The sequence below is a fragment of the Danio rerio genome, chromosome 20 (assembly GCF_049306965.1).
Source record: "Danio rerio strain Tuebingen ecotype United States chromosome 20, GRCz12tu, whole genome shotgun sequence".
Taxonomy (NCBI): domain Eukaryota; kingdom Metazoa; phylum Chordata; class Actinopteri; order Cypriniformes; family Danionidae; genus Danio; species Danio rerio.
Genome location: NC_133195.1, coordinates 53,222,922 through 53,250,000, shown reverse-complemented (window position 1 = coordinate 53,250,000; position 27,079 = coordinate 53,222,922). Strand labels below are relative to the sequence as shown.

At 36.8% G+C, this 27,079-nt stretch overlaps 2 protein-coding genes across 8 annotated transcripts in view; one reads left to right on the top strand and one right to left on the bottom strand.

Moving 5' to 3' along the window:
• riox1 (ribosomal oxygenase 1) overlaps positions 1-23,417 on the bottom strand; it is a 29,456-nt gene extending 6,039 nt beyond the window's left edge. The window contains exons 1-11 of one of the 3 annotated variants that reach the window (XR_012395609.1): positions 23,301-23,405; positions 22,470-22,610; positions 20,644-20,798; positions 16,701-16,800; positions 15,599-15,712; positions 14,990-15,096; positions 8,226-8,333; positions 6,911-6,945; positions 2,665-4,238; positions 1,860-2,595; positions 1,645-1,786 (exon numbers count right to left, since the gene is read on the bottom strand). Coding sequence is in view for 1 of the 3 variants with exons in the window: in NM_001089388.1 (NP_001082857.1) it covers positions 1,645-1,786; positions 1,860-1,964; positions 4,060-4,238; positions 6,911-6,945; positions 8,226-8,333; positions 14,990-15,096; positions 15,599-15,712; positions 16,701-16,800; positions 20,644-20,798; positions 22,470-22,610; positions 23,301-23,372 (1,258 nt within the window). In the remaining 2 variants the exon portion in view is untranslated. 3 annotated transcript variants of the gene reach the window in all.
• Positions 23,418-24,113: 696 nt separating this feature from the next.
• Positions 24,114-27,079, top strand: part of extl3 (exostosin-like glycosyltransferase 3) — a 77,428-nt gene continuing 74,462 nt past the window's right edge. For 3 of the 5 annotated variants that reach the window (XR_012395475.1, XM_073932394.1, XM_005170211.5), the window contains exon 1: positions 24,114-24,272. The gene's annotated coding sequence lies outside the window, so the exon portion shown is untranslated. Of the gene's footprint in view, positions 24,349-27,079 lie in introns of all 5 variants that reach the window. The other 2 variants (XM_073932392.1, XM_073932393.1) reach the window with 2 other exon arrangements.

Sequence of the window (27,079 nt, the reverse complement as noted above, 5' to 3'; positions counted from 1 at the left end):
AATAAGACCTAGAACAGCCAATTTTAGACTTTTTAAGGCCTTAAATTTCAATTTTAAAATGTTAGACTTTTTAATTACCCTGCAGAAACCCTGTTTTAAATATGTGGCTAAGAAATAGCGGTAACACTTTATAATAACTACACACTATGAATCATTTACTAAGCATTAGCGTCTATTGAATTCATTATCTGTTAAGCATTAACTCTACATTAAGAAACGTTAGTAAGCAGTTTATAACTGCAGCTACAAATGCTCTATTCTTGACTTATAAGCACCTATATAATGTGTTTAATAATTGTGTTTTCATACTTAGTTAATGATTTATTTTTCATTACTAAATTAAGTATTGTATTATTAACAAACCAGTTGTATTTAAGAGTAGTTGAGGGTTTTTAAGATAAAGATAATTCAGAATGAGTTAGTAAATGATTAATAAATTATTGAAATCCACGTTTATGTGTCTTATTATTCAGGCATATATTAATAGTTAACTAATATGTTAATAAATGCTTTATTAACTCAACTTCACGCAGTTTTGTGACCTAATCTAAAGTGAGGACTATTTATGCTTTATAAATCCCTTATAAATGATGATTAAAGGCTCAGAATCAAATGAACAATAATCTTTGCAATCTTTTCTAAAAAGTAAAATTACTGTAAAGTTTAAACGTTGCTGAATAACAGTAGTGCCAAAATACGACATAAAACTATATAAAACAACAACAATATAATAATAATGTAACAATATGATAAGATGCAATGTTTAAAGTCTGCAGTGATTTTATTTTAGATCAGCTTGCAAAGATTTATTTTTCATTTGAAGTACAGTTTCATTTGTGTATCTTTAAATGAATAGTTATTGCCATTTTTGCTGTTTAGAATTTAACTGAGCCTTTATTTGTCATTTATAAGAGATTTATAAAGCATAAATAGTCCTCACTTTAGATTAGGTCACAAAACTAGATGAAGTTGAGTTAATAAAGCATTTATTAACATACATAGTAACCATTAATATATGCCTGAATAATAAGAAATATAAACGTTGATTTCAATAGTTTATTAATCATTTACTAACTCATTATGAATGATCCTAAAAACCCTCAACTACTCCTAAATGCAAATGGGTTGTAATTAATGGGATACTTAATTTAGTGATGAAAAATAAATCATTAACCAAGTATGAAAATACAATTATAAAGCACATTTTTAAAAAGTTTGTAAGTCAAGAACAGAGAATTTGTATCTGCAGTTATAAACTGTTTACTTACGCTTGTTAATGTAGAGGTAATGCTTAACAGATAATGAATTCACTATTTGCTAATGCTTAATAAAGGATTTATAGTGTGTAGTTATTATAAAGTGTTACCAAAATAGCTGTTATCACTTTTTTTTTTTGCCAACGAAAATTTTGGCAGGGCAAGTAAAAATTTGAACGGCCAATAGAAAAAAATCCTTAGCCTTGAACCCTGGCATGCGATTTTAGTTAACGAGGTTTTGTTATATGCTTACTGTTTTGAAACATTTGTAAAAACCATTAATGGTTCTAAAAAAAATGTAATAAAAATAATTAATTTATTATTCTCCACTTGGGAACGATCTCTGTAGTACCATAAAATCCACATTAATGATCCCATCACCACTCACCAGCGGTCAGCAGAGGTGGAAGGCAGTCGTGCAGGAAGTCTTTGGCTTTCTGATCCACAGCAGCATCGACTGGAGCAAAACTGACCAGCTTCTTCATGAGGCCCTGAATGTGTGCCATGAATCGGTCTCGCCGCGGATCCTCCTGTTCATATAGTGTCAGTGTAGTCAGGAATGAGCAAACAGCGCGTGTTTGAATGAAGAACAAACACCGGTACCTTCTCAGAGTTCTGAACGCCCATATACTGCAGGTAATCGAGCGGCAGACCCTTCCTGAACTCCACATCCTCCTCCATCGCAACCTCCAGAGCGGCTGGCATCAACTGCAGATTAAATACATGTATAAATACACATATATATATGTATAATATATTATAGGCAAGGCAAGTTCGTTTATATAGCACATTACATAAACAATGGTAATTCGAAGCGAAGTATAAAAGAAACAAAAACAGATTTAAGTGTGTTAAAACAGGTTTTAAAAGAATGAAAGAAAGACATAACAGTGCCATCATTGTTAGATTTGTGTTTTTTCTTTTTGATTAAAGGTGCAGTATGCAAGTTTGACACCCAGTGGTTGAACTAGGTATTACATTCCTGCGTCAAAACACATGCAAGCGCAGGTTGCCAGATTGAGGACGAACAGGCGCATGTCTTACTACTGAACCTAAAGGCTGATTTAAACCATGTTCTAACTATAAGCAACGGCACGCGATAGAGGGGATATTTTTCATACTAAAAGGAGTTTTTGTCCTAACAAACACCTGGGGCCTCATGTACGAAGACTTGCGTGGAAATCTTACTAAAACATTGCGTACGCACAAAGCTGTAAATGTGCGTACGCAGAAAAAAATTCAGATGTATGAAACACTGCGTACGCCGAATCTCACGCATATTCTTTTGTACATCTGAATGAACGTGAAACTGAGCGCAACATGCACGAGCACAAAACCCCTCCCTGCCTCCTCCCCCGTATGAATATGCTAATGACTATGCTAATGGCAAAACCCAACGAAAAAGCACTGTCAAAAGCAAGCAAAAAGAGAAACTTTGAACAGAATGTGAATTGGACGTGCTGCTTTCGGAGGTAGACCGGAGGAAAACGGTGTTATTTGCAAGTTTGTTCTCCGGAATTAACAACAAAAGAAAAAAAAAGAGTGGGAGAGTTTAGCTGATGCGGTCAACACAGTTGGGTCTGAACATCGCACTGAGTGCATTAAAAAAAAAGAAATAGTGTGGTTTATATCTGTAAAATGTTGCAGGACGCTTAACAGTTTCAGTGGCGCTACTCGTTAGACGCATGTGATTATGAATTGATACGTTCGAGCATGTACTCGGCTTGAATCCAGCGTCTGATGAACTCTTTCTTGTTTTTTCCCCCGCTACATATCAGATTTTGCCAACTATTTATCACGAGAAAGACAAGTAGGAATCATCAATAAGTTCATATCAATAAGCATCATATTTTATTTACACATTTATTGAATAGAAATGTTTCTGATTCACGTATGCAAATTCATCTTCAGATAGTGTCTTTATAGCAATGTGCGTGCAGTAGATAGCTCAGATTACATTGGGAAAACAGGCGACTGCTGCAAATTGTGCTTTAATGTTTAGCTGGTCAAATGTATGGTATGGAAACCTTATATACCTGCTGAACCCGCTTACTTAGTTATCAAATAAAACTTGCAATGATTGTTTAAATTAGTCTGCGGGATCATTAATTTTGCTTGGATTTGACTGTTTATCGATTTCTAGCCATGTTTACATACTGTGCATATTATGGTGAGGTAGACTCTAAACTGAGGTGTTTAGCCAATCACACCTCAGAAAAGAAGGAGGGGGTTTATAAAAAAAAAACACAAAGCATTTTAGCTGGAAAAAATTGTTCATGGGTGAAGCAGTGGCGCAGTAGGTAGTGCTGTCGCCACACAGCAAGAAGGTCGCTGGTTTGAACCTCGGCTCAGTTGGCGTTTCTGTGTGGAGTTTGCATGTTCCCGTGGGATTCCTCCGGGTGCTCCGTTTTCTCCCACAGTCCAAAGACATGCGGTACAGGTGAATTGGGTAGGCTAAATTGTCCGTAGTGTATGAGTGTGTGTGTGTGGATGTTTCCCAGAGATGGGTTGTGGCTGGAAGGGCATCCGCTGCGTAAAAAACTTGCTGGATAAATTGCCGGTTCATTCTGCTGTGGCGACCCCGGATTAATAAAGGGACTAAGCCGACAAGAAAATGAATGAATGAAAATAGTTCATATTGTATGTGTGAATGCCTGTGTATGGATGTTTCCCAGTGATAGGTTGCAGCTGGAAGGGTTACCGCTGCATAAAACATATGCTGGATCAGTTGGCGACCCTAGATTAATAAAGGCACTAAGAAAATGAGAAAATGAATGAATGTATTGAGTGTGGCTGTGTGTACTTTGAGCATCAGGTCTCCCCAGCTGTTCCTCTGATAGGATGAGATGGTGATGTGCAGGGAATGAGCGTCAGGCAGACAGTCGCCCTGATGAACAAAACCACGAGGAAAATACAGCAGATCTCCAGCCTCCAGAACCACATCCATGACGGGCTCCCCGATCTCATCCTGACTGAAATTAGCTTCAGGGGACCACAAACACACATAGAGATTATTATTAAAGCAGATCTATTATGCAAAAATCACTTTTATACAGGGTTTAACCACAGTGTGTATGAGTATATCCAGCTTCTAATGGCGAAAAGTTCTTAAATCTATTTTTTATAATCATGCTCGATAAAAACAGTCTGCAGAAACACTTTGATTGACATTCTCCTTTTGTACGTGACATCAGAGGGGGAAAGCCCCGCCCACTAGTGACCATTTCTCTCTTATTAGCATAGACAGCCCTGAGTGAGAAGCAATATTCAGCGCATCGGCAGCTAACAGCCTGTCATACTGAGCAGAGCAAAGACAGTTGACGTTCTGCCACAAGATGGCGACAGAGACCGCATAATAAGTATTTATGCAGCGTTCACATCAGACACGGAAGAAGCATTAAGCGCAAGTGATTTACATGTTAAGTCAACGTAAAGACTGCCGAGATGTGCACGAATAAGATAGCATGTATGACGTGATTCGCATAAAGTGGCGCGAGTTGAGCATTTTGAGAGATTGACGCGTTTAACACGCGTATCGCACGAAATTAAGCAGACATTCGCACCGCATTAACCAGGATCAGGTGCTTGCTTTTGTAGGGGAGTGATAATGACATATCAAATGTTGTTGGTGTCCCAGGGGAAATCCTCCAGCCGACACCGGACAACAGTTCATCAATCTGGGCTCTGTTCAGTTGGAAGCACCGCTGAAAGCCTCCACCATCCAGGTATAATTTCTGGTTGATGAACTCAAAGAGCTGGGTGCACCTCTGAATGGATCTAGTGGACTCAAACAGTGTTGATTCATTTAGAGCCGTGTCTATCAGCCTTCCTAAAGCACATAAACAGCTACTCTCTCAATAAAATGTTAGCCATTTAGCAACAAAGCTACAGTCACCGGGCAGACAGAATCCATGACGTGAATTCGCATCTATTGTAAAGTGAATTTGACGTGCGAATGAAGCGGATTTGAAGAGCGAATGAAGCAAGTAAACTCAAAATGTTCACGCGTCTATTTATGCTGTTCAGCCTTATAATTTTAAAATATGAGTAAAATCAGCTGTTTTGTCATCACTTTAGACCAGGGGTGCTCAATCCTGTTCCTGGAGATCTACCTTCCTGCAGATTTCAGTTGCTACCCATATCAAACACACCTGCCTGTAATTATCACGTGGCGTTCAGGTCCTAATTAATTGGTTCAGGTGTGTTTGATATGGGTAGCAACTGAAATCTGCAGGAAGGTAGATCTCCAGGAACAGGATTGAGCACCCCTGCTTTAGACATTACGCTAGAGAATCATTCAAACACTAGCTCTAAAGTGACGTTTGTGAAGTAGCAACGCTTTCTGCTGTTCTGACCGTCAGCTGCAGATGTGAATGAATGGCTGAAGAAAGAAGTTCCTCATACAAAAGGATTTTTAGACTCTCTGTGTTTGATTTTCTTTTTTATTTACAGGATTATGTCGTCAAACTGTTGTATAAACGCAATATCACACTTGTAGCAGTGCGATATGGCTGTATAATCGTCACTGGTGGGACACTAAGGCACTGGGCCTGTGGCCTTGAGCCAAAGCACATCTCCGCATCTATTGTGAAGTGAATTTGATGTGCGACTGAAGCAGATTTGACCCGCAAATGAAGCGAGTAAACTCAAAATGTTCATACGTCTATTTGTGCGCGAATAGCCCGAATTATCTGCGCATACCGCGTCTGGTGTAAACACAGCATTCGAGGAAGAAAAACTAAGTGCAAGTTTCAAACTATAGCAGAACAAATCATTATAAAACAGGTGAGTGACATTCTAAGTCGATCTCTCTCTTTTGTATGTTGTAATGCTGTATTTATACTACAGTAATCTGGCAGTGGTAGCTTTGGCTTTTACAGGGTTAATTATTGTGATCTGATTGCAACAGAGAAATACTGGGAAATCTCTGTAGACTGATTGCATTTCATGCCGTTCAGCCTTATAATCTTAAAATGTGAGCAAAATCAGCTGTTTTGTCATCACTTTAGGCATTACGCTAGAGAATCATTCAAACACTAGCTCTAAAGTGACGTTAGTAAAGTAGCATTGGTTTCTGCTGTTCTGACACCAGCTGCAGATTTGAATGAATGGTGGAAGAAAGTAGTTCCTCACATAAAAGGTTTCTTAAGAGGGTGTTTGATTTATCTTTTTTTATACACATGATGATGCCGTTGAACTGTTGTATAAATGTAGTATCACACTCGTAGCAGTGCGATATTGCTGTATATAGCCACTGGTAAGGCACTAAGACACTCTGCCTGCAGCCTCAAGTCAACGCACGCTTCCCACCGGTGCTGATATACAGCCATATAGTGATATTGTGTTCATACTTGGTCATATATAACCAGACAATTAATCACCACAATCGCAATTATTTCTTACACAATAAATAGGAGAGTCCTAATCATGCATAATGATGCATCTTTTGCAGAAGCTGTGGATTAAAGGTAATAATACTGTAAATAATGATTAGTTTCTTGCACAGACCAAAAAGGTTTCACAATAGCAAATAAAACCGCTTCAATATTGCACATTTAATTCAAATTTTACTTCCTCATTCTATGCAGTTGCATTTGATTTATTACTGAGTAAACAAAATGTCCCAAGTGCATGACTATAAAGATTGTACTTACGACTGGACACCAGCGACAGCACTTCGTCTTCACAACTGAGGAATTAAAGAGGAGCTACAAGTTATTACTGCATCATTTCACATGGTAATGTTAATATTAAAGTTGATTTATAGTATTTTCAAATGTATGACAGCTAATGTTTAAAGGGCTTTTATTATGCATTTTTGGACATTACCTTTTACATTTAAATCAGTAGAAATAAAAGACTTAACATGGCTCAATGCATTAAGAAAGTGATACATAAAGAGTACAATTGGCAGTACAGCTGAAGCAGATGAACGCAGAATGTAAATGCAAAGCGCCACATCACAAGCATATGCTTCCGCAGAAATCTGGCGTTATGAACAAATATTTCAGGCATGAGATGAATCATATGATCATTAATTATGGTAATAATAATCTGATTATTTCTGATTACTGATGATTTTTGCATGCCCTGCTAAATACTCCATTGCTGTAAATCTCAAATTCTTTGTATAAAGATGCTGACGTGAAAAGGTAACTCCTTGATGGAACTCCAATGTTTTTTTTTCTTCATTTCATTTTTCACAATGTAATTTTCAAGTGCTGATTTATAGTTCTGCATAAAGTACACGTGTATGGTCCGACGCAGCTTTCCCTCACCATGGTTGATGTGACTACATGTCACAGCGATGCGTAGCACAAACTCTGTGATTTGTCGGCTTGGTACTGGTGACGAGCGTGGGCTATTGCCCCCCTAAAACAGGCCTAGCATCGCCCATGCTCAACGCAGAAGTATAAATCAGCCTTAAGAGTTAACCAATTTGTTTTATTTTCTCTATCCACCGTAATTTGTCGCATTTTGTAGTGGAAATTATAAATAATACAATTATCTTGTTCATTATTTTTTCATTTGTTAGATTTCTCCATTTAAAACTCTATGGAATACTCAAAAGATGGCAGCACAGTGGCTCAGCGGTTAGCACTGTCGCCTCACAGCAAGAAGGTCACTGGTTCGAGTCCCAGCTGTGTCAGTTGGCATATCTGTTTGGAGTTTGCATGTTCTCTCTGTGTTGGCGTGGGTTTCCTCTGAGTGCTCCAGTTTCCCACACAGTCCAAACACATGCGCTATAGGGGAATTGAATAAACTAAAATATACTCTAATATAAGAGTGTGTGTGTGTCTGTGTGTGTGAGAGAATAAGTGTGTATGGGTTTTTCCCAGTACTGGGTTGCAGCTGGAAGGGCATCCACTGTGTAAAACATCTGCTGGATAAGTTGGCGGTTTCTTCCACTGTGGTGACTCCTGAAAAATAAAGGGATAAGTACAATCTGACACATAACCTCTCTCTCACCGTGGGTTGTAAACTCTCCAGTGCTTTCTGCCCTCTAGTTGCACAACAAACGCCTCTATATCATCAAAATGAGGGGCAAAGCCCTGCGTCCCTGGTGGCGTCAGATACCTGAAAAACGTAAAAGGGTAAACAACAACAACAAAATACTGTGATTCCAAGAATAGAGTGATGAATAGAGCTGTGGCAAAAAAAATTTGAAAAATTGATTCAGACTTTCAAAATGCTTCTCTATTCTCTCTTGAATCGATGCTGAGCTTAGCTTTTAACAGATGGCGCTCTAAGCTAGTTTTTAACAGCAGATGGTGCTCTAGACTAGTTTTTAAACAGCGGATGGTGCTCTAGGCTAGTTTTTAACAACAGATGGCGCTTTAGGCTAGTTTTTAACAACAGATGGCGCTTTAGGCTAGTTTTTAACAACAGATGGCGCTTTAGGCTAGTTTATAACAGCAGATGGTCTTCTAGACTAGTTTTTACTGCAGATGGCGTTCTAGGCTAGTTTTGACAACAGATGGCGCTCTAGGCTAGTTTTTAACAGCAGATGGCGCTCTAGGCTAGTTTTTTTTACAGCAAATGGCGCTCTTGGCTAGTTTTTAACAGCAGATGGCGCTCTACACTAGTTTTTAACAGATGGCGCTCTAGGCTAGTTTTTAACAGCAGATGGTGCTCTAGGCTAGTTTTTAACAGCAGATGGCCCTCTAGACTAGTTTTAACAGCAGATGGCGCTTTAAGCTAGTTTTTAACAGCAGATGATGCTCAAGGCTAGTTTTTAACAGCGGATGGTGCTCTAGGCTAGTTTTTAACAGCAGATGGCACTCTAGGCTAGTTTTTAACAGCAGATGGTGCTCTAGACTAGTTTTTAAACAGCGGATGGCGCTCTAGGCTAGTTTTTAAAAGCAGATGGCCCTCTAGGCTAGTTTTTAACAGCTGATGGCGCTCTAGGCTAGTTTTTAACAGCAGATGGCGCTCTAGGCTAGTTTTTAACAGCAGATGGTGCTCTATACTAGTTTTTAACAGATGGCGCTCTAGGTTAATTTTTAACAGCAGATGGTGCTCTAGGCTAGTTTTTAACAACAGATGGTGCTCTAGGCTAGTTTTTAACAGCGGATGGCGCTCTAGGCTAGTTTTTAACAGCGGATGGCGCTCTAGGCTAGTTTTTAACAGCGAATGGCGCTCTAGGCTAGTTTTTAACAGCAGATGGCGCTATACACTAGTTTTTAACAAATGGAGCTCTAGGTTAGTTTTTAACAGCAGATGGTGCTCTAGGCTAGTTTTTAAAAGCAGATGGCCCTCTAGACTAGTTTTTAACAACAGATGGTGCTCTAGGCTAGTTTTTAACAACAGATGGCCCTCTAGACTAGTTTTTAACAGCAGATGGCGCTTTAAGCTAGTTTTTAACAGCAGATGATGCTTTAGGCTAGTTTTTAACAACGGATGGTGCTCTAGGCTAGTTTTTAACAGCAGATGGCGCTCTAGGCTAGTTTTTAACAGCAGATGGTGCTCTAGACTAGTTTTTAAAAGCAGATGGCCCTCTAGACTAGTTTTTAACAACAGATGGTGCTCTAGGCTAGTTTTTAACAGCGGATGGCGCTCTAGGCTAGTTTTTAACAGCCGATGGCGCTCTAGGCTAGTTTTTAACAGCCGATGGCGCTCTAGGCTAGTTTTTAACAGCAGATGATGCTCAAGGCTAGTTTTTAACAGCGGATGGTGCTCTAGGCTAGTTTTTAACAGCAGATGGCACTCTAGGCTAGTTTTTAACAGCAGATGGTGCTCTAGACTAGTTTTTAAACAGCGGATGGCGCTCTAGGCTAGTTTTTAAAAGCAGATGGCCCTCTAGGCTAGTTTTTAACAGCTGATGGCGCTCTAGGCTAGTTTTTAACAGCAGATGGCGCTCTAGGCTAGTTTTTAACAGCAGATGGTGCTCTATACTAGTTTTTAACAGATGGCGCTCTAGGTTAATTTTTAACAGCAGATGGTGCTCTAGGCCAGGGTATCTGCACATTTTTTAACAGAAAATTTAAGACCTTTTAAGACCTTTTTAAGTCCTCTAAAATGAAAATTTAAGACTTTACCTAAAAAAAAAAAACAGGAAAATGTTCAGTGTGAACACAGAATGATGTGGTGAAGTATGGCGGCAAATCAATGGCAATATAAATCGAGCGCAGCGGTGATGTTTGCGCGCGAGGAGAAGTGAACCGTGAGCAGATTACTTGGTTGACTTGGTTTACTTGTTATCTCTAACGCTATTGGCTACTGTGCCTTTCCGGAAGTTAGCCGGGATTGGACGCAAGTTAAAAGATCATGCCGTTAAATATATATACAATTTGCAAGTCATAATCATAAGAAACTTTCTGAGAACTTTATGAACTTTATGAGGATTCAATCTCGAGAAACAGTCAAATAATATCCAAAATAATGACTTGCATTCTTGTAACATGACTTTCTGAACCCATTTGATTTGTCCGTGCAGCACTTGTCTGGTTTGTTGTATTTTACTTCATAATTAACCACAACAGCAGTGCTCATTATTACACTTGGGGATGATCTTTCTAGGAAATATTGTCTTCAGAAGAGTTTATTTGCGTTTTAGATCTTTATAGATAATTATAATTAATTTATCTTTATAGATAATTGTTAACATTGTTTGTAATATAGATCAGTGTAAAATATATATATCTATATATATTATATATATTTTTCAATCTCATTTTTAGTTAATGATTGAATAACCTGCATATAAAGACTTCAATCAAAAATGATTAGCCCAATTAAACATAAAAAATACAGTGACAGACATTCAGATGGGTTTTTATCGCCACCTATTGAGCAACAATTTAATTTCTACAATCTTCGTTTGGCTTTACTCACTATCCATTACATCATTCCACTTCAGAGGCATACAAATACTACTTTCTATACGACAGGCCCACATCTTAAAGGTCACATATGCAGTTGAAGTCAAAATTAGTAGCCCACTTTTTTCTTGTTTTATTTCGGCAAGAATAAAAGCTGTTTTAATTTTTTAAAACCCATTTTAAGGTCCATATTATTACCCTCTTTAACCTTTTTTTTTTTTTCGAAAGTCTACAGAACAAACCATCGTTATACAATAACTTGCCCAATTACCCTGCCTAGTTAACCTAGTTAAGCCTTTAAATGTCACTTTAAGCTGTATAGAAGTGTCTTGAAGAATATCTAGTCTAATATTATTTACTGTCATCATGGCAAAGATAAAATAAATCAGTTATTAGAAATGAGTTATTAAAACTATAATGTTTAGAAATGTGTTGAAAAAAATCTTCTCTCCGTTAAATAAAAATTTGGATAAAAATAAACAGGGGGCTATTAATTCAGGCGGGCTTATAATTCTGACTTTAACTGTATAGTGGAATAACAGACTAATGGCAATATATTTACTATAAACCTTTGTACTTTATGCACTGCATGCATGTATAGCCTATTTTGTATACTATTGTCCATCCAATTTATTCTGACTTGTTCTTCACAGAAAATGAGTCAAGGACAATGAATCTTAGAAAAAAAAAAGATTTTTGTAAATTTGAACACGTTTAGTTTGAGTTCAGTTTAAATGTAGGTGCTAAACTTCATCAAATGGTTCAAAACACATTTAAAGTCTGAATTATTCGTCCTGATTTAATAGCCCATGTATATTTTCCCCAATTTCTGTTTAATGGAGAGATCTTTTGCCACATGGTATAACTCTCTCTTTCTCTCCCAAGTAATAAAGTTTGTTACAGAAATATATCTCATTATTTTGATGTCATTATATGGCATTATTATGAGATTAATTATTACAAAAAATATCTCATTATTGAAAGTAAGTCTCCACCTATTATTACTGAGAAAGTAAGTCTATGTTTCACACTGTGACATTATGATAAGATTTCCTATATAATTTTATTTAACGGGGAAACTAGCTTACCTGCGTCCAATCCCGGCTAACTTCTGGAAAGGTAGAGTAGCCAATAGCGTTAGAGATAACAAGAAAACCAAGTCCCGCCCTAGGACTCACAAAAATCTAAACTGTTTCGCGCGAGCAGAGAGAAGAACCAGCGAGCGAGCGGAGAGAACTGATCGCGCGCGCGCTGTAGGCATGACCTCGCTCGCGAGAGCGTACATCGTGCGCACAGATGATAATGTGCACGCGCGGGACTTGTTTTCTCGCGCTGGATCAGTTGACCGCACGCGTGAAGATCCCCTGTGCGCTCGCGAGCTGTAATTTTCTCGCGTGTAGACCTGTAATCTGCTCACGGTTCACTTCTCCTCACGCGCAAACATCACCGCTGCGCTCGATTTATATTGGCATTGATTTGCCGCCATAAGACGAGTCGGACATGATATTTAAGATCCCACATGAAATTTAAGACCTCCTTATGGAAAATTACAGAATTTAAGACATTTTCAGACCTTAAAAATCGAAAATTTTATTTAAGACATTTTAAGACTTTTTAAGGACCCGCGGGGACCCTGTAGGCTAGTTTTTAACAACAGATGGTGCTCTAGGCTAGTTTTTAACAGCGGATGGCGCTCTAGGCTAGTTTTTAACAGCGGATGGCGCTCTAGGCTAGTTTTTAACAGCGGATGGCGCTCTAGGCTAGTTTTTAACAGCGAATGGCGCTCTAGGCTAGTTTTTAACAGCAGATGGCGCTATACACTAGTTTTTAACAAATGGAGCTCTAGGTTAGTTTTTAACAGCAGATGGTGCTCTAGGCTAGTTTTTAAAAGCAGATGGCCCTCTAGACTAGTTTTTAACAACAGATGGTGCTCTAGGCTAGTTTTTAACAACAGATGGCCCTCTAGACTAGTTTTTAACAGCAGATGGCGCTTTAAGCTAGTTTTTAACAGCAGATGATGCTTTAGGCTAGTTTTTAACAACGGATGGTGCTCTAGGCTAGTTTTTAACAGCAGATGGCGCTCTAGGCTAGTTTTTAACAGCAGATGGTGCTCTAGACTAGTTTTTAAAAGCAGATGGCCCTCTAGACTAGTTTTTAACAACAGATGGTGCTCTAGGCTAGTTTTTAACAGCGGATGGCGCTCTAGGCTAGTTTTTAACAGCCGATGGCGCTCTAGGCTAGTTTTTAACAGCCGATGGCGCTCTAGGCTAGTTTTTAACAGCGGATGGCGCTCTAGGCTGGTTTTTAACAGCGGATGGTGCTATAGGCTAGTTTTTAACAGCATATGGCGCTCTAGGCTAGTTTTTAACAGCAGATGGCGCTCTACGCTAGTTTTTAACAGATGGCGCTCTGCACTAGTTTTTAACAGATGGCGCTCTAGGTTAGTTTTTAACAGCAGATGGCCCTCTAGACTAGTTTTTAACAGCAGATGGCGCTTTAAGCTAGTTTTTAACAGCAGATGATGCTCTAGGCTAGTTTTTAACAACGGATGGTGCTCTAGGCTAGTTTTTAACAGCAGATGGCGCTCTAGGCTAGTTTTTAACAGCAGATGGTGCTCTAGACTAGTTTTTAAAAGCAGATGGCCCTCTAGACTAGTTTTTAACAACAGATGGTGCTCTAGGCTAGTTTTTAACAGTGGATGTCGCTCTAGGCTAGTTTTTAACAGCGGATGGCGCTCTAGGCTGGTTTTTAACAGCGGATGGTGCTATAGGCTAGTTTTTAACAGCATATGGCGCTCTAGGCTAGTTTTTAACAGCAGATGGTGCTCTACGCTAGTTTTTAACAGATGGCGCTCTAGGCTAGTTTTTAACAGCAGATGGCGCACTAGGCTAGTTTTTAACAGCAGATGGCGCACTAGGCTAGTTTTTAACAGCAGATGGCGCTCTAGACTAGGTTTTAACCGCAGATGGCGCTCTAGGCTAGTATTTAACAGCAGATGGTGCTCTGGGCTGTTTTTTAACAGCAGATGGTGCTCTATGCTAGTTTTTAACAGCAGATGACGCTTTAGGCTGTTTATTAAAGAGCGGACTGTGCTCTAGTCTATTTTTTTTAGGAGCAGATGATGCTCTAGGCTAGTTTTGAAACACTAGACAGTGCTCTAGATTAGTTTTTAAAAATCAGGCGGCACTCTAGGCTAGATTATAAGAGCAGACAGGGCTCTGGCCTAGTTTATAGAAGCAGATGGTGCTCTAGGCTAGTTCTTAGTAGCAGATAGCACTTTAAGCTAGATTATAACAGAGTATGATGCTCTAGGCTAGTTTTTAACAGCAGACGGCGTTCTATGCTAGTTTTTTAACACCAGATGGTGCTCTAAGCTAGTTTTTAACACCAGACAGCGCGCTCTAGGCTAGTCTTTAAGAATCACACTGCGCTCTATGCTAGTTTTTAGCAGCAGATGGCACTCTAGGCTACATTTCAGGAACAAAAGGTGCTCTAGGCTAGTTTTTAACAGCAAACAGCTTTCTAGGCTAGTTTTTAAAGAGCAGATTGCACTTTATTGCTTTACAAACCATCCATACTTAGCTTGCTTCCAATTTTTTACAAACATTATTTAAAACAAAAATAATCCTTTAAAAAGTTTGGAAAGGTTTAAGCAAATTACAAGAATGTTGACATTGGACTGTGTTTACGTTAATCTTGTGACAAAAAACCCAACTTGACAAAACTCAAACTAGCCTATAACTCTAGCCTAACTCTAGTATAAACTTCCCTACTAGCCCACTATCTGGTGTTTAAAACTATGCCCATAATAGATTCAAGAAAGCAAAGCGATGCATTTTGAAAATCTCTTGATGCGAAATAATTTCTCAAACAAGTTTATCATTAAACAATCTTAATTAATCTTCATCATACACGTTTGCTCCTGCCATGCTGCCAAACTTCTCCTGAAGAACAGAGAGCACCTGCCAAACCGTGGAGGAAAACGCTTGAGGATTGAGCATTCTGATAGAGCAACCACTCTGAAAACACAGACATAGAACAACAACATCTGTGAGCAAACTTCACACTCTCACAGTGACATCGAGGCTTTACAGAAGCGTGACTGTAATGAGAGCGCTTCAAATTTTAAAATGTTTGCACAACAGCATATTAACACCTTTACACATGTTGCATGACAGGGTGTATATATATATATATATATATATATATATATATATATATATATATATATATATATATATATATATATATATATATAGGAATCAGAGAATGAAATTTTATCATTTTAAGACCCTTTCCATACATTTTAAGACCCTATCGGTAACATTGTTGATATTTTAGCTGACAGTATATTTAAGAAAGCAAGATTAAAGACTGTGTGATAACTCAATGCAATATAATTCAAAGTTGGAATGAAGCACAAGAAAATGATTTACCCCTATCGCCCCAAGCCTAATATTAATTCCAGTAATCATACAGTACACAATTTTCTTTGTTCAGGGAGTATCAATATTTTTGTACCTCATAAAAATCCCATACGGTGTACGGTAACGCTCGTCCTGGAGGATTGTGTGTCTCTCTTTTCCCATTAGTGTAGCTGGTCACATCCAGATTCACTCCATACTGAACATCATCCTTTACACAACACATTATATTATATTACATCTTCCAGCAACACTAAAGATACCAATCCCCTCTAGGTCTGTCACAATAACCAATAAATAGACTTATCGCACAACACATGGACATGAGCTCAATCGTTTTTGGTGATGCAATATATATCGCCCAAACATAAAAAAAAAACAATTCTAGCAACACTTTAGTTGATTGTGCAACATCTCCATCTCTATTGGAGGTGTCAGTGTGAAGTATACTTAAAAACACTGTAGGATTTACTATAAATTACTATAGTATATTTTTACGTGGGATTCTGGTAACTGAAAATAGATCTGGTAGCAGATATCGCAGCCTCTGTTACTCTTCACCTTGCACTTTTTTGTTAATATTTATTATTATTTATTTAGGATAAGCGTTTTCACATTTTGATTCCAATGCCTGATTATTAAACTGTTAAAATGACTATAATTAAGTTTGATATTCTTAAGAATAAAATATGCGTTCTTTGGAAGAGTTAACTTGCATTGTGATGATATTATATTGTCATTCTGGCATTATATTCACCTTATTCTCAGCTGACAAGCGGGCGCTGCGATTTGAATCTTTTTGTCTCGCGACTTCCGGTCACATTCACTTCCATTCATTTTTTGACGTTAACAACTGCTCGTTACGCTGCTTGATGTTGCAATTTAATATTTTCTTATTATATTATGCTACTTAGTCTGTGTAGTCATGCAAACATTTGTTTGTAGAGCAAGTAGTTTGGCCATTTTCTGCCGTTTATTATTCCTAGTCATTTCTCCCATAGGCGACTGAATCGGAAGTACTAAGACAATCGCAAAAACAGGCGCACTTCCGCATTTTAGAATAAGGTCAATAGTGGCATAAAGTAGCCTTAAATTGACAATATTATTGTTTATTGCGATATTTTTTATGCAATATATCGTACAACAAAAATAAATATAGTGACAGGCCTAATCCCCTCTAAAAAAACTAAAATACTTACGTTTCTTAATATCCGGTCAAATTCAGCAGTCGAAAAGAGTCCTTTATAATAATCTGCATTCTGTCGTTGGATCAAAATTGGCTTCTTCTCCCAGTTATCTCTATAATGTGGACAGAACAAGATGTCAAATATACATTCATTCATTTTCTTTTCGGCTAAGTCCCTTTATTAATCAGGGGTCGCTACAGCGGAATGAACCACCAACTTATCCAGCATTTTTTTTACGCAGCGGATGCCCTTCCAGCTGCAACCCATCTCTGGGAACATCCACATACACTCATTCACACACACACTACGGACAATTTTTGCCTACCCAATTCACGTGTACTGCATGTGTTTGGACTGTGGGGGAAACCGGAGCACCCAGAGGAAACCCACGCAAACGCAGGGAGAACATGCAAACTGCACACAGAAACGCCAACTGGCCCAGCTGAGGCTCGAACCAGCAACCTTCTTGCTGTGAGGTGACAGCACTCTGCATTTATTTTATTACTATTATTATATTTTATTATTATTTTCATTTATTTATTATCATTTTTTTGTATTTATTTATATATATATATCTTTTTATTATTATTTCTATAAGGCTTGTTTGATATGTTTACAAAATGTAAAAATGTTAAATAAATCATAAATAAAAAATGAGTTTTCTGCATTGTTGCGAGAAATATTATGTACTGTCATCATGGCAAAGATTACATAAATCAGTTATTAGAAATTAATAGTGGTATAACAGATCGGAAATCTCACGGTTCGGATCACATTATGGTTTTTTAGTCACAGATCGAAGCATAATTTACTTTCAATTTATTACAGAAACAGTATTGCAAGACACTTTTGGTTATAGCAAACAGAACTGTGAACCTGTAATTTTATTAAAAATAAAATGAAGTAATAATCAGCTGAATAAAAACGAAACAATATACTGAATACAATGTAACAGTACTGTGAAAAAGTCACTGTTACTCCTGCTGCTGATAACGCTTAATCTAGAAATCTAACATTTTCATTTGTACAAGCCATATTTCTTTTTAGTCTCATTTTCGATAAATGATTCTGAGCTCTATCATACACCCCACGCAATAAGGCAAACGACGTGTTTGTACCGACTTGTTGCTACTTTCAGACCATCGCAAGCTTAATTTTCCCATTTTTCCACTACGTTGTTTAAATAGTAAATCCATTTACTCCACTTTGTGGACTCATGGGTGGACCAGTCTAGAATGGAGGTGTGTTAAGGCACATTGTTGGAGCGTTGCTCTATTGAGGAACTAAAATAGACCTATTTTTTACCTAAGGTCTGAAGTCCAGCGCGTTAGTTGTGCGCCTGGCCTAAACATTGCTTAAAACACACAGAATGAACAGCAAGACGGCAATATCTTTACAAATGAAAATTAAAAGGATTCAAATTTTACAAAAATTATTGTTTTCTACATAAATATAAAAACCACCGCCTCCATGCCTTCTTTATCTCGGGGGGGCTTTTTTCAGTTTATTCACGACAACTTGCAGTTGTGTAATGTTATTATTATTAGCAGTGTTATTTATAACATTTATATTATATTTGTTTTATTAAAAACAAGCTTAGATTTGCGCACCTGTCAGGTTTTGGACCATATCGGGCATGTATAACAGGGCATGTGTTTGGATATAACTTTCATGACCACACTTCATTATTACTGTTCATTTATTCATTTGCTGGAAATTAGAACTGAACTTAGAAATAAATTTGAAACAAATCGTTGCGCTTAACAAATTAAAATTAACTATGTAGGCTAATGGATGTCTGTGCCTACAACGCATTTACAACGATTTCCTCATCCACGAAAAAGAGAAAGAAAAAAGTGAAAGCAAAGGCCGCTTGGAGGAGGCTCGTTCTTTATCCTCGCGCTGCAGATGCTCTGTTTAAATGTTTTCTCGCTAATGTTGTTTTTCCACTTAAAAAGTCAGCCATGTAAATAGCAAATGAACCATAGCATAACACAACTGACTCTTAAAGGGAATGGGAGATGAGACTCTGATTGGTTTATTCTCAAAACACACCCAGAACTCATTAAGAGAATAAGCTCAACCCAGATAGACCATGCGCCACAGCGCAGAGCGGATTTTTCCATCCCTAAAATAGCAAAAGTTGATTCGGACACGCCCTTAATGCTTTTGCTTGAGCTTTAGACTTTGCACCTAGATAGTTAGAACCCATAGTTATTTTTAATGGCTGGTTGTCGCCACCTGTTAAATAATAATTGCTGCCTATCATTTTCATTTTTGAGCGTCAAGTTAAATATGACAGTGATTTTAATCTTTACCATGAACATCAGTGGTTTTATCTAAATGGTATACTGTTATCCCAGTACTTCTGTGTCAGGGTTCTGCCACTCTGATCTTGTAAATTCTTGTTTTGGTGGCAGATCTCGGATACTACTCGTGTCTGGTCCTGTTTCTGTCTCTGTGTGCGCGCGCGCCGTCGTGGGTGTACGCAGAGTGTGCGCGCTCCTGCTTGACGCGGCCGCGTGCGCGCTCTGCGTCCCTCAGACGCGTGCGCTCTTGTACTCGTGTTTGTGTTTTCGTCTGTCAGCAGCATGGTGTTTCATTCCCAGCGTCTCAGTCTTGTCTGTTTCGGTTTTGGTCGGCGCTGGGATGAAGCATGCATGCTGCATATGTGAGCGCATGGTTAGTGCTTTCATTCATCGTGTGCTCGTGTCTTGCGTCTTCTGTCAAAGCACGTGGTTCGGTGTTTACATTGTGGTCACGTGCTTTTGTCGTGTGCTTCAGTGTTGTGTTATGTGAGCGCATGGCTTGTATTGTCTCTCTGTGTCATGCGCTCTCCCGTCTATTGTCTAGTCCCACCCTCCTTGTTAACCCATTATTAGTTAATTGTGTTCACCCATGTCAATTTACTTTTTGCTTTATAATCCCCCTCATTTTTTCAGTCCTTTGTCAGTTCGTCGTCGATATTCCCTCTGTGTTCCTGTTCCAGTCATGTCTTGCCAGCCCAGCCCAGCCAAGTTTGTCTGTTTTTGATTCATGTTTTCCCCCTCGGGGTAGTTTATTTTGCCTTTTTGTTTTATTTGTACTTTATTATTAATAAAACCCAATTATTGTTTGCACTTGAGTCCTCGCTCCTTTTCCCCTCACCGAACCGTGACATTCTGTGTTATTTGACTGTTCGTAACTTCATAACTAACTCAAAACACTAAAGACTGAATCTCTTTCTTGATTTTTTGCATTTCAAAGGATTAATAAACTTATGCAAATCACTGTCATTTATAATTTATGTTGCATGGGTGTTGAGATCCTGATCTTTTAGTGAATAATCGTGCAGCTTACACTGAATGCATTAATGCAGGCTAAACAAGTAGTGACAGAAAACACCTTTAATGAAACCCACCACAACCCAAATAAACCACTACGACTTCTTCTGTCATTATTATATTTTGCAGGAAAGCCTAAATGCTTTCATACATGTGATTTGAATGACACGAGAGGCAATCTCTCTGCAATTGTTACAAATTTAGGATTTATTTACAAGTAAAAAAAATGTGTTTGCATAATCCTTGGGTCACATGTGTTCGGAACCATGGGTTGTGATCTGTAAGAATCACGGTTCAACTCGTTACACCCCTAGAAACTAGTTATTAAAATTATTATCTTTAGAAATTAAAAAAAATAAAATAAAGAAATCTTTCGTTAAACAAAAATAAAAAAAAATGCTTCAATTGCTACAATTAATGAATTGATAATTTGATTCATCATTTCTAACCGTAAGGGTAAACCCTAAAATGACAAACAAAAATTCCCTGATATTTCATTGCTTGAACAAAACAAACAAAATCCCATGACTTTCAGTGTCTGAAATTGCCCTTTTAAAATCCCATGACATTCCAGAAAACTCCATGAGCTGTGGGATAAAAGTATTTGTGTGTTTTCTGTCTCGAACTGTTACCTGAAGAAGCTTTTGTCCTGCACTGGGTGAATGAGCCACTGGAAGAGTCTGTTGGCTCGATCTCTGCTGTTGTTGACCTTCGCCAGATCCGTCAGGAGAATATCGAGAGCTACATTATCAAACCTTTTACCATTCATCTCCCTACAGTCGCTCTCCTGGAGAAACAGAACATCATGAGCTTCAAATCTCCACTGATTCTCTTATCAAGTCAAGGTGAGCTTTAATGCTTTTCTACTAGTCATGAGCCGATATACAGTGCTCAACATAAATGAGTACAACTAGGGCTGTACAATTTTGCAAAAAACTTATATTGTGATTTTTTTTTCTTCTTCTGTGATTTAAATTGCAGTATTTCACCAAATAACTTGAATAACTCGATTTGAAAATCACATACTTTTATATGCTTTGGGATGATTTTATAAAGTGCATATGCAAAAATTATAATTAACAAATTACAGTGGTGTAAAGTAACTAGTAATTACATATACAAATTATACATTATACATATACAAACAGGGCCGGAGCAAGGTGACCTGCCGCTCCAGGCAGTAGACGATCACGCCGCCCTCAACTCGATATTGAAAACGAAAGTGTCCGGTTGTCAAAATGAAGAACCGGGGGGTTGGGGGGTGAGGGAGGACCTCTATTCTGCCGCCCTATGCGCGGATGTGACTGAGGACGCGCGGCTGGTAAGGGATGTGTCACGGACATAACTGAAGACGTGGCTAGTAAGGGAGGTGTCGCGGACGCTGCCCTCTCTATCATGCAGCCCTAGGCAACTGCCTAGGTCGCCTCTATGAATGCGCCGGCCCTGTATACAAATACTCAAATTATTGTAATTAAGGGGTTTTCTTAGGAATTGTCCCTTGAGTACATTTTTAGTGCTGCATCGGTACTTCTACTTCACTACCTTACTTCAACCTGCAGTCACAATTTTATTTTTAATTATTTAATAAATTAATATTTAAGCATTTTAAATTATTTTACATTTGATTCAGGTTACTGTAAATTAAATATGATAGACTTGCTTTGTTTACTAAATAAGTGGCTCTAACTGGACCTGCATTGTAAACATTACATAAAAGTTGCAAATGCATTATTATTTATTCCATAAAAAAGTTTTTATTTATAATAATAATAATCCTAAAATAATTCCAAATAACACAGAATTTTTACAAAATTCTCCTCAGAAATAGCAAAAAATGTCTGCTGATTCTGTCTGGGCCAACTAATTACACATAAATACACTGTAAAAAATATCTGTAAATAAGCAGTTTTTGTACAGTATTTGTGATTTATCCCCCCCCCCCCCCCCATTTATTTATGCTTTTGAATTGCATTATGAGAGCTTGATCTTTCTTCCAGCAACTTTTATCCTTGAAAAGTTGTAAAAACTGACTTTTACTAACATTTTTAATAGTTTAAAGAGCTTTACTGTCTGGATTGGTGTTGTATATTACGCTACAAAAACCTTCTAATAAACTGCCAGTACATTTTCTGCTATTTTACAGACTTATTTCTCTCTCTATGTATATGATTTCTTATGTTATATTATTTCAAATTACTAAAATGTCAATAAAAGTCACTTGATTAAACCGTAGAGTTGAATTTTCAACAACAGAAGTCAACAGAGCAGAGATCAACATCCCATAATGCAATTCACAACCGATGAACAGAAAACATCACAAAATACGTTAACTAATAATTAACAGATATACAGAACATAAACTTACTAAAAAATAAATATTATAAACCTACTACACATCTGGGAAGTATCTAAATGTACATAATATGCTGTATCTGTCAGCACACAGTTAGACACTTACTCCTTCATGTTTCTCCTTTTCACTGCTGCTGGATCTCACGCTGGATTTAAGAGGTTTCGTCCTTTTCTTTTTAGTTGCTTTCTTGCTTGGTCTGACACCGTTCTCCTTCCTTTTGACTTTCTTTGCCGGTGGTGCTTTATCCTGCAAGGCAGAAGTAATTCAAGTAAATTTACAACCAAATGGAAATACAGTTTGGATTTCCCAAATGTGATTATCTTTGTGTGATATATATATATATATATATATATATATATATATATATATATATATATATATATATATATATATATATATACACGCACACACACAATAAATATAGACAGTACACACACACGTCAAAACAAACTTTTTATTTTGAATGCAATTAATCTTTAACCACTAATTATTATTATTTTACTCAATAATATTGTACTGTGGTGGTTAATAAATTATTTATTCATTTAAATACATACTTCAGGCAAATATCCTACAATGCTTGTATGTTGTTTTGGATAATGTGTGTCATTTAGTTTCTGATTTATTTTCCCTCACTGTTTTTCCTCAAAGCTGTTCCACTTATTTTAGTTAGTTTAAAAGTCTCTGCTAAAATATATAAAAATTATTTTAAGAGCCCGTGTATTTAGTGGTTAACATATAAATGTTCAATTACAATAAAATAATACTCAAATAACATTTATTGGTAGTTCAGTAACATTTTTGCATTCCAGATAGTGTATTTATTAATGTACCCTACTAACCTGTACAGGGTTTCACACGTTTACTCTAAAATTAAGGTATGTTCTCCCCAAACAAGCTTCAATCATGCAAATGTCTTATGCGCAATCTTTTTACCTGAGCTTGTGGTGTTTTTCCTCCTGAGAGTGACTGATATATGGACAATGCGGACATGTGTTTTCTTTCCATGGCTCAGTTGTGAAAAGCAGACATTAAACACATGAACGCGTTTCTTCTGCAGGAGACATAAACAACTACATAAACCCACACTGCCACCTGCAGACCAGGAGCTGCAAAGTGTTTAAAAATAAATCCGTTGCAACATCCGCCCGCGTAGATATATCAAAACATATAAATACGTTTTTTCAGTTTGTTAATAATCATAAATTAGTTTGATGCAGAAATATATTTCGAAAGCCTTTTTAAAAATGTGTGTAAACAGACTCGCGCGCTTTCGTTCCTGAGCGACAGGTGGCAGCAGACGCACGCTGTAAACATCCACAGTGTTGCCAAGTCCGCAGTTTTAACGCAGTTTTTGAGCTATTTTTGTGTCAGATAATCGCATAGTCGCATTTGTTTCGTCAAGATGTAATGAGAAACTGTCTAGTGTGACGTGGAAAGAAAACGTTGATCGAATTAGGCAGAAGTAACAAACTGCAAGCTTTGGGTGTTAAATATTTCCTAAAGGCGAATTTTGGCGACTGTTTTGGAGCACACTAGCTCATAGATATCCTTAAAACCAACAGACTGAAACTAAAATCTACATTTTTTATTTTAATTTCACGGGAGCTATAATTTCTTTAATTTCTTTTAATTTAGTCGAGCAACTCCGCTAGTTTTGAGCGACAAATGTTTCATTATTTTGTGAAAACCTGGCAACCTAAAGCGGCTGTTCGCAGCCTGAAGTCGCGCACGCGCATTAGCGCCGCTGCTGTCCGCTGGAGCGCGTATGCTTTTGCTGCACCTCAGAGACGGAGGGTTTTCAGGAGCAGTTTACCGGGCCGTTTGTGTTTATAACTGACACCGTGGACATACTAAAGAATAGACGGTTATATGGACTGACGGACGCTTTGGCGCATTTATTGTGAGGTAAGCTAAAATTTAGCGTTTGTGCCGTTTCGTTAGCGGGTCTGTTAGCAGCGGCTAACATCAAACAAACTGATGGGTGAAATATTTCTGGTTTAACCACAGATAACACAAGTATTTCAGTTATGATGGTCCTCCAAGATGAATAATGCTGATCTATAATGCTAATCTGTATATATATGTGTGTATATGTGTGTGTGTCTAAAGTAAGGTTACTGCAAGAAATCAGTGTACGTTAAAATGTACATTTAAAACGACGCGTTGGACAAATCAGACTGATTGGTCTGATGGATAATGTCAAACAAACATCCTGATCAAGTGTATTAATATCATTTAACCTTAATTAACAATGTATAACATTTGCTCTGATCAATAATATTCGTCACTCTTTAATCTGGTCATTAATGTATAACATTTGTGATCAATAATAATGATCTGTAAAGTGTAACTTGTAATTATTAACAATTAGACACACATTGATCTGATTTGTAATAACATAATCTGATCAGTGATATCAGACACGTTTTAGTTTTTATATAAATAACATCTGTTTCTGTTCTAATCAATAATATTGGTCATTAATGTATCACATCTGATTAATAATATTAGAAACACTCTGATATGTAATGTGTAACGTCTGATTATTACAAATAGAAACACATTGATCTGATTTATAACTTATAATCCAATCAGCAATATCAGACACATTTTAGTCTATTAATATCATCTGTACTAATCAATAATGTTGATGATTAATGTCTAACATCTGATCAGTAATATCAGAAACACTCTGATAAGCAACGTGTAACTTTTAATTATTAATAATAGAAACACGTTAATCTGATTTATAACTTTTAGTCCGATCAGCGATATCAGACATCTTTTAGTCTTGTCTTTATTTGAATAACTTCTTTACTAATCAATAATATTGGTCATTAATGTATAACATCTGATCAATAATATCAGAAACACTCTGAAATGCAACCTGTAACTTTTAATTATTATAAATAGACTCATTGATCTGATTTGTAATGACATATAATCCGAACAGCGATATCTGACACCTTTTAGTCTTGTCTTTAATAACATCTGTTTTGATTAATAATATTGGTAATTAATGTAAACCATCTGATCAATAATATCAAAAACACTCTGATCTTCAATTTGTAACTTTTAATTATTGAAAATAGTAACACGTTGATCTGATTTATAACAATCCGATCAGCAATATCAGACACTTTTTAGTCTTGGCTTTATTTGAATAACTGTTGAACTAATCAATAATATTGGTCATTAATGTATTACATCTGATCAATAATATCAGAAACACTCTGATATGTAACATGTAATTTTTGGTAATTAAAAATAGAAACGCGTTGATCTAATTTGTAACGACTTTTAATCCGATCAGCGATATCAGACACATTTTAGTTTTTATTTGAATAACATCTGTACTAATCAATAATATTGATCATTAACGTATAACATCTGATGATCAGTTTGATCAGAAACACTCTGATCTGTAATGTGTAACTTTTAATTATTAAAAATAGTAACACGTTGATCTGATTTGTAATGACATAGTCTGATCAGTGATATCAGGCACGTTTTAGTCTCGTCTTTATTTGAATAACATCTGTACTATTCAATAATATTGGTCATTAATGTACAACATCCGATCAGTAATATCAGAAACACTCTGATATGCATTGTGTAACGTTTAATTAATAAAAAAAGAAACGCGTTGATTTAATTTATTATAACATTTAATCCAAACTGCGATATCAGACACGTTTTATTCTTTATTTGAATAACTTCTGTACTAATCAATAATATTGGTCATTAATGTATAACATCTGATCAGTATTATCAGAAACACTCTGATATGCAATATGTAACTTTTAATTATTACAAATAGAAAAACATTGATCTGATTTGTAATGACATTTAATCCGATCAGCGATATCAGACACGTTTTAGTTTTTATTTGAATAACATCTGTACTAATCAATAATATTGATCATTAACGTATAACATCTGATGATCAGTTTGATCAGAAACACTCTGATCTGTAATGTGTAACTTTTAATTATTAAAAATAGTAACACGTTGATCTGATATGTAATGACATAGTCCGATCAGTGATATCAGGCACGTTTTAGTCTCATCTTAATCTGAATAACATCTGTACTAATCAATAATATTGATCATTAACGTATTACATCTGATGATCAGTTTGATCAGAAACACTCTGATCTGTAATGTGTAACTTTTAATTATTAAAAATAGTAACGCGTTGATCTGATTTGTAATGACATAGTCCGATCAGTGATATCAGGCACGTTTTAGTCTCGTCTTTATTTAAATAACATCTGTACTATTCAATAATATTGGTCATTAATGTATAACATCTGATCAGTAATATCAAAAACACTCTGATATGCATTGTGTAATGTTTAATTAATAAAAAAGAAACGCGTTGATTTGATTTATTATAACATTTTATCCAAACTGCGATATCAGACACGTTTTATTCTTTATTTGAATAACATCTGTACTAATCAATAATATTGATCCTTAACGTATTACATCTGATGATCAGTTTGATCAGAAACACTCTGATCTGTAATGTGTAACTTTTAATTATTAAAAATAGTAACGCGTTGATCTGATTTGTAATGACATAGTCTGATCAGTGATATCAGGCACGTTTTAGTCTCGTCTTTATTTGAATAACATCTGTACTATTCAATAATATTGGTCATTAATGTACAACATCCGATCAGTAATATCAGAAACACTCTGATATG